Below are 8882 nucleotides of genomic sequence, written 5' to 3' on the forward strand. Positions count from 1 at the left end.
GACTGCCCTTGGAGAGAGGCTCTAGACAGGAGATTTCCAGGAAACAAAGATGGGTAATTTGACTGTAGAATACAGTTCTAATAATTAGTATATATTTTTAAAAACTGAGCTGTTAATGAATTGATAGGAAGTACTCATTGGGTTTCACTCACCTAGGAATACACTTCCTTATTTTCTTTGGTGTTTACTTCTAATTAATTAGGATCAGGCTGCAAAGAGGAATCCTTGTTGTGAAGGCTGAGTCTTTAATATTTTCCTCTCTCCAGGATTTGGTGGAAGCTGTTTTCAGAAAGATGTTCTGAACTTAGTTTATCTTTGTGAAGCTCTGAATTTGCCAGAAGTAGCTCGTTACTGGCAACAGGTAAGAATGGATATTTGGAAATTCTACCCTAATACAGTTGTTCTTGCATGTTGTTAATAAGAGCCTTCTATAATTTATAGTTGGCGAATAAATCTGAATTTTTATTAGAAATGTGTTTACATTGTTTGTGGTCCGGAGACTAGCTGTTGGACAACTAGTAAATGCAATAAATATATAAATGAAAATGTGTTTGTTAATATCCACTTTGGTCCTTCTAGTTACCAAATTATCCAAAAGCCAGTTGACATTAGTATTCCATTGGTTATATCTGTTTATCAGTGATACAGTATGGCAAATAGTGCCAACTTTGGTCCACATTAGAACAATGTAGAAACTTAGACTAAGGTTGCATGACAAATGGCAAAAGAACAGGCAAGCAAATCCACATCCCTTTAATATTGCATCTAGTGTTGTTTGCTTCTGATGTTGAATCAGATGCAATCCTGGAACAGAATTTGGGCTACATGTTCAGATGTTATGAAAGGAAGAGTAAATCTCAAGTTTGTGTGAGCACTCATGTTGGAGTCACGAAATGAGAAGGCTGATGGGCTTTGTGATGGTCACCAGATAATTAGGATAGCAAATAGTCTCTTAGTGACAGAAGTTAAAGAAGTAATCCACACACAGGGATGTCTGCCAGCAGTGCTCCTGATGGGCGACTAGTCTGAGGAAGCAGAGTGAGAAGTCTTCTCTGCCCTGGCCCCAGGAGGACTGTGCTTTTATTAACCTTACAAGCTCACAGATAGTTGACAGTGTACAGATAGTTGACAGAGTTCAGCTAGGACAGTGGTTACATAATGCCATTATGATTGGCCTAAGGAAAGGCTCTTTAAGCAAGCTCTCTAGCACCTATGAGAAAGAAGAATGGTGGGCAGTCATGCCCCTCAGAAGCAGCTGTGAAATCATCCAGGAGGGTTTGCCCTCTACTGTAGATTAAGCCAACAGCAACTTTGGGAGTGGCACCCCCACACGCTCATTGGTCTGTTTACCTGGGAAGAGAGAGAAGATGTCAGCTCTAACACAGTCATGGGGTCATTGGTAGCAGATTTATTCCCCAAAGACTTGTGAGAGACCTAGGAATAGCCTAGCTAGATGGGAGGCTAGTGTCAGCCTGTAGAATAGTCTCAGAATAGCTTTCCTCCTCTTAGTCATTCTCCACATATGTTGGATTACAATTCCTATTATCTCTGTCTGGCTTCTTCCGTGGCTTTGCTGGCCAGGGTTCATAGGAGTCCTGGTCTTATACAGCAGGAGGATGCCAGGTTCAGGAATGCTGTTGTAGAGATGCACTTCAAAAACATCCAGTATTTGAAAGCAAGGATTTTCTTCCTGTCTTGCTTGATCTGTATCAAGGTTTTCCATCCTTTTACTAGAACCTGTTTTATCTTTTGCCCACCAAAATGTGTTTCTTCCATAACATTACTCCTGGGTGGGGTTGGTAGGTGGGGAACCCCCAAGACAATCTGTTTCAGGCCGAATTGGGTTTAGATAAAAGCTTTGCATATACAGTGGTGCCTCGCTTAGCGATGTTAATACATGCAGCAAAAATCGCTGCTATGCGATTTCATCGCTAAGCGATTTTTAAAAGCCCATATAAACGCATTAAAACGCGTTTAATGCGTTCCTATGGGCTTAAAAACTCACCTTATGCGAAAATCCTGCATAGGGGCGGCCATTTTCGGTGCCTCTAAAGCGAGGCAAAACAGCGGGTGGCCATTTTGGAACCGCCGATCAGCTGTGCGAAAATGGGGCCTTTGGGATGATCGCGGAGGAGCGCTCCCCCGTGATCATCGCAAAGGCCCCGCCGATCAGCTGTGCGAAAATAGGGCCTTTGGAATGATCGCGGGGGAGCGCTCCCCCTCGATCATCGCAAAGCAAATTTTCCCCATAGGGGCCATCACAAAGCAATCACTCTTGCGATGGCAAAATGTCCATCGCAAAGCGATTTCGTCATAAAACTGAGCGATCGCTATGCGAGACACCACTGTATAATTGATACAGAAGAAATTGACTTGTACATGTTAGTGCCTTGTGAACATTTTCTTGATCCTTTGTTTCTTGGTTTGATTTTTTTCATTTCATTTCTCTGATCTCTAGCAGAATCATGGCAATTGTTATTAATATATTATGACTACCAAACTAGGGCACTTTGTAAATCATATTCATTCATTCTTTATAATTGCAGGTGATTGACATGAATGACTATCAGAGAAGAAGGTTTGCTTCTCGAATCATTGACAGCTTGTTTAATACTGTCACTGATAAGAAGATTGCTATTTTGGGATTTGCATTCAAAAAAGACACGGGAGATACAAGGTAATACAAAGCAAACCCAACTGGCAGGTGGAAATAGCACATAACGACCTTAGGTAGATTCAGTAATGCTGTGACCCAAAACAATTCCAGCTCCTAAACAAAGAAAACTCAAATCTCCTGATTAAAATGACTTAAAAATCTTTCTCCCCCCCCCCAAGAATGCTTATACCACCCTTATACTCAAAGGGTTCTTGCTGCGGCAGTTTTGAACAAGTCAGCTTAATTGTCCTGCTGCATGGCATACAGACATTCCGGAATGTGTAATTTTAGAAACTTTTCATTAGTAGCAAGGTACTTTCTGGAGAGGAATAAGTAAAATTGCGGCAAGAATATTTTCCTCTCCATTGACCACTTACAACTTGTCCACAACGTTTTTGCATGCAAGGGCTGCTGTGTTAATTGAAAAGTAGGGTTTGATCTGCACATAGCACATAAAGATGGATCTTTTCTCTCCTCTACACTGATAGGGGAAACCCTTGCAGGTTGGAAGAATACTCCCCTGTCAATTAAGGAAGCACTAGCTGGGAGAGTAGTAGATGCGCAGGAACTATAGAAGTCAAACTGCTTGCCCTACATCCATTATGCAAGTAGTTTGACTGACCATAGGAAATATCTTAGGCCAACAGGTGCAGAAGTTCCTCCTCCTCCTCCTCCTCCTCCTCCTTCTTCTTGTTCTTGTTCTTGTTCTTCTTTCTTTTTATTTTCTGGCTGGGATCCCAAATATTGCAATCCAACATCATCTGTAAAGAGACAAGTCCTACCTATAGGGCAACTCTAGGCGCTGCTGGATGAAATGGATTTTCTGGATCCATTTCAATCAGGTTTCAGGCCAGGTTTTGGTACGAAGATTGCCTTAATCGCCCTGTAAAATGACCTTTACCAGGAGAGAGACGGGAGGAGTGTGACCCTGTTGATACTCCTGGACCTCTCAGCAGTTTTCGACACCATCGGCCATGTTGTCCTTTTGGATAGGCTGGCTGGGTTGGGTTGTCTGCTCCTTCTTAGCTGACCGTGTCCAGAGGGTGGTGCTGGGGGACAGTTGCTCTGTCCCATGGTGTTTGTGTCATGGGGTTCCTCCGGGCTTGATACTGTCCCCCATGCTGTTTAAGATCTACATGAAACTGCTGGGAGAGGTCATCAGGAGGTTTGGGCTGAGGAGTCAACAATATGCTGACAATACTCGGCTCTACTTCTCATTTTCCACCAATCCAGGTGAGGCGGTTTCTGTGCTGAATTCGTGTCTGGACCTGATAACAGACTGGATGAGGGTTAATAAATTGAAACTCAATCCAGAAAAAACAGAAGCGCTGTTAGTGGGTGCTTCACCGGACAGGCTGGAGGGCCATTTCCCTGCCCTGAATGGGGTTACACTCCCCCTAATGGACAGGGAATTTGAATCCCAATTTCCTGGATCAAAAGTCAGGATTTTATTCACCCCAAGAGCCATATCAATCCTCCAGATACTGTCAGATCACAGCTCCCCTCAGTCCTAGCCAGCATAGCCCTTGGTGAAGGGCCATTGAAGGTGTAGGTTTCATATGTAGAGGATCATGTCTGCTCCACAGAAGTGAGCCATGCAGTGCCTTTTCTCCCTCTGTCAGGAGTTTAATCGTGATTGACTAGTTCATACATTTAGTTAAACTTGTTACATCCAGCAGGAGGGAGGGGATTTGTTATCTGATAACTTGTGTTCTAGTTACCTTTTACCTGCAGCAGCCTGTCCTTTTATCACCTTGGGGTTAACAGAACACACTCATGCAGTGACTCAGCAGTCATCCTCGGGTTTACCATTTGGGCTGTTGGCACTGTTAACTGCTAAGGTTTTATTAACCAAGGTAAACAGTGCTTGCCTGCATGGAGTAAAGGACATGAAATTATCACATAAAACAAAACACAGTTTACTTTCTGAAGATCATAGCTTTCAAAAATCATGCTTCTAGCTTCCATGGGGAACAGATATTTTCAAAAACTAGAAGGCTTATTTGAAAGTGCTACCTTTTTACAATATGCAGATCTATGGATGCTTAGTCAGAAATATGCCCCAGTGTGTTCAGTGGGATTCAGTCTCCAGTAAGCATGTTTAGGGGTGCAGTGGTAAAGCACTTTCTAAGAGCTGTCCCTAGTGTAGCTCATGTCCATCTTTATCCAAGAAGTTACACTTGATAGGAATTGAATGTAGCTATCTTGTGAAGGTTTCTGAGTGAAAGGCTGTTAAATTCATTCTTAGAGAATCCTCCAGCATCTACATCAGCAAGTATTTAATGGATGAAGGAGCCAAACTTCATATCTATGACCCCAAAGTAGTCCGTGAACAAATCATTCTGGATCTTTCTCACCCAGGTGTATCTGAGGATGATCAAGGTATGTGAAGTTTCCTTTTGACAAGTTCTTTTAGCTTTGAGAATGCAGACATGTCTATATAATTGAAATTATATTAAGGCTCGAACCCTCCCAAGGTGATGTGCAGAATAAAATAAACGATGCAAAATGCCAGAAGTTCAGTAACAGGACATTCAGGCTAATTCAGGAGTGGCAAAACTTTGACCTTAGTACATTTTGGCCGACAGCTCCTATTAGCCTCATGCATTATAAATCATGGCATGAGACTGTGGGAGTTGCAGTCCTTAACATCAGGAGGGCCAAACATCCTCCACCCTGAGGTAAACACATCCTTAATAACCTGGACTAGAATTCAGAATATGTTCCCTCCTCCATCTGTTGAAAGAGATTTTAACATAAGCACACTCTTCCAAAAAAAAAAAAAAAAAAAAAAAAAGCAAAGCAAAACAAGTATGAAAATCAGAAAGGAGGAACAGAAAGGAGCCTCTTGGGAAAAGGAATTCCACAGAACTGGGGCCCTCCCTGAGTAGGTTCCATTCATTGTTGATCACTTAAGTGACTAAATATAGCAGTGATCTTAACCATGATCTTAAAATAGTGAATGAACACATGTATTAGACTGTTCATTAGGGTTTATGTACTATATGTTGCAGTTTTGTGAACATACAGCATCAAAAGAGTTCTGTTCCCAAGCTGTGAAAAAGCAAAAGTTAGAAAGGAAAAATTGTATGGATTCTACTGATGTCCTAACTTAAAGGACAAGGTTGGCTTCCCCATAGTCCTATTTGTTTGTCTCAAACGATCTGAAATGATAAGTACTGGAGTGACAAGATTTCGAATGGCTGAGGTTGATATAAATTAAATTACCTCGTTGGCTACATCTGAAAATCAGTTTCTAGAATCCTGTTAGTCCCAAAAGATCTCTGAAATGGGAACAGCTAGAAATGCTGAAGTTGAAAGAGATACAGTACACGTATTTCCTGTCTTTAACTGGACTGGTTATCTCTCCAGATTGCTCCCTCCTAAAACCCCAGTTGGGCTCATCGATAGCTTGCTTTTAGTAATGCCTGATCATCGACACTGGTTTGTCTCTTATGGGAGGCTTGTATAAGATGAATGAGTACCAGCCAAGAGACAGAGAGACCAGTGGGAAAGAAAGAATTGGTGCCTGGGGGTGGGGGTGGGACAAAATATAATGGTGTGAGCTTTGCAGTGAAAGTGGGACTCCTGGGATTCTAATCCAGACAAAACTGAATACATTCCTTAGTATGGAGTGCAAAATTAAACTTTTGGGAACTCATGGTTCCATTGATTGTTAAAGGAACTCACTAGCCATTCTTGCCAAGGAGTTATGCTTGAAAGTGTATGAACAGTGCCTGCTGACGTATCTGAAGCCAGAGGTGAATAGATTTTCCAAGGATTGGGACTGCTGTGCTCTTGCATAAATTTTTCCTGTTTGCAAAATCAGAACGAAATATGCAAAAGTAGATATATTGGGCATAGCTTCATGATTTACATATGTGACACAGTTCAGCTTTTTTTTTTCTCTTGGGGGTTCTGTTTATTTGTTAGTGTAGAACAGTGATTCTCAACCTTAGGTAACCTTGGTGTTCTTGGACTGCAATTCCCAGAAGCCTTCACCAGCTGTGTTGGCTGGGATTTCTGGGAGTTGGAGCCCCAAACACCTGGGTAACCCAAGGCTGGAGATGACTGGAGTAGAATATATTATCCCCTAACTCTAACTCCTTCCTGAAATGTCATAGCAAACAGAACGGTAGTAAAAGCTCACAATGTGAGAGGTGAGGCAAGGCAAAGCATGAGCCTGTCCAAATTTGAAACTAAAGTTGTGCAAATGCTTGAAACCCTGACATTAAAATTAACAGGACTCAATTATAATGGTTTAGAAAATGTTTTTCCTTTCACTACAGTGTCTCGATTAGTCACTATTAGCAAAGATCCCTATGAAGCATGTGATGGAGCCCATGCCCTTGTTATCTGCACAGAGTGGGATATGTTTAAGGTAAGCAGAACACTCCTACAGAACAAAACGTATAGAAAATTACAGGGTCATAGCGCCTGTCACTGAAGTAGTCTCTGGGGTCATTTGCAGGAACTGGATTATGAACGGATCCACAAAAAGATGCTGAAGCCAGCTTTCATCTTTGATGGCAGACGAGTCCTTGATGACCTTCACAATGAATTACAAGTTATTGGCTTCCAGGTAATTTCCCCCTTTCCCACCTAGTGGCTCACAATCAGATCATAGTATGGCTTCATGGGGAAAGAGAGGAAGGATTTATTTCATCCCACACTGTCATCATCTTTGCACAGAAGTCTCTGTATCTTGGTGTGTTTGTAAGTGTTATATATAGTTGAATATTTTGATACTTTCCTGGATCATAAAATTTGCTACACCTGATTTTCTAGGTCTTATGATCTCAGTGCTTTTCTAGACCATTAGATAACACAATGTTAAAACATTTTACTCAGATAAAAATTAGTTTGTAGGAATTAGCCGGGACCATCCTGGAGCAGTGTATGTCAAGGGCGTATGTCATGCTAATTCCTATGTGAATTTTGATGCTGTCCTAAAACATCACCATTACAGAAAGAAGTATTTCAAAGATAAAACATTAGTATGGCACTGATGTTAGGTAAAAACAGGTTGATGATTTGCATTGGCATCTGCTACTATAGGGGACATAAGTAACTAGGTTACATGGACAGGGCTGATCACTTTGTTAGGAAGGCTTTTCCTCCAAGACTACATTGACTAAACCTGGAAGGAACGGCAGGTTGGAATGATCCTTTCAGGTACCTATCTGCAATGTATTGTGTGCTTTGTGGAGAAGCGTTGTCAACATTAGGTAGGTGGATCTACCCTGTATTAGGTGAGGCCAATGTAGTCCAAAATGTCAGAAGGTTATCCTAAGAAAAAGTTCTTAAGGCATACTTGCATATTTTTACGCATGATGTGACTGAAAGCTCGCCTCAGGAATGTATACATTTCATCAGCCATAGATGGTTGTAGCCAAAACATTGGGGATCCTCCTAACATAGATACTGAACTGCTTTCACTGTGCCAGGTTCAGAGTAACGGAGGTCCTTTATTCAGTTAGTCGTAAGATTTTGGTTTCAGGGTTGCTTTGTACAACCAATAACAAAAGCATGTAAGCCCAATGCTTGTTTCCAGTCATACCATCATCACCTTTATGGCCAAGTAAAAATAACTAATGCCATTTTAAAACAAGGGCCAAGCTAGAAGTTCAAAGCTCTCACATAGTAAAGCCCTCTTCAGACCATACTACTTCAGAGGGTAAGTACAGAATCAAGTACTTAAATGGATTCCTTGTTTTTCACCTTCAGAAATGTATACAACTATTCCAGGTAGAGCATCTGTCCAGCTTCTCTTGCTGCTTGGTGATGGAGGAGACTGCAGGTTGCTGGGATTCATATCCAAACAAACCTACTTTTCTTCTCTTTAAGAAAAATGTTGCTCTTTTAAGATATTTCTAAGAAAACATTTACAAAAATATACATCAGTTTCCATGCTGAGGTTCTGCTGCTGATGCTATTTTATATTGTTGTTGTTGTTGTTGTTGTTAATGCTTTTGAGTGCTAATTGAAACTTTTCTACTGGGAAGCTCTTGCTACAGATGTCAACAGAGAAAGCTCCATAATATTAAACTCCAACAACAATAAACCCTGATTTCTGAAGGAACAAAAAAGCACTGAAAATCATGAGAGAAGCTACTGTTGTGAGATAGGAGGAACATTGTGTAGGTTGCAGGGAAACTATCTGTAAAATCAGTGTAGACACTGATACATTCAGTAGAATGATGCTCTGTCTGGAAGAGTCCCCAAA

General features: G+C 41.3%; 1 protein-coding gene across 1 annotated transcript in view; it reads left to right on the forward strand.

The window, feature by feature from the left end:
- UGDH (UDP-glucose 6-dehydrogenase) overlaps positions 1-8882 on the forward strand; it is a 35634-nt gene that overhangs the window by 24336 nt on the left and 2416 nt on the right. The window contains exons 7-11 of the mRNA XM_020786276.3: positions 267-361; positions 2547-2677; positions 4905-5038; positions 6946-7037; positions 7128-7238. Coding sequence (XP_020641935.1) covers positions 267-361; positions 2547-2677; positions 4905-5038; positions 6946-7037; positions 7128-7238 — 563 coding nt within the window. The remainder of the gene's footprint in view (positions 1-266; positions 362-2546; positions 2678-4904; positions 5039-6945; positions 7038-7127; positions 7239-8882) is intronic.

This window comes from Pogona vitticeps, chromosome 5 (assembly GCF_051106095.1).
Source record: "Pogona vitticeps strain Pit_001003342236 chromosome 5, PviZW2.1, whole genome shotgun sequence".
NCBI classification, from domain to species: domain Eukaryota; kingdom Metazoa; phylum Chordata; class Lepidosauria; order Squamata; family Agamidae; genus Pogona; species Pogona vitticeps.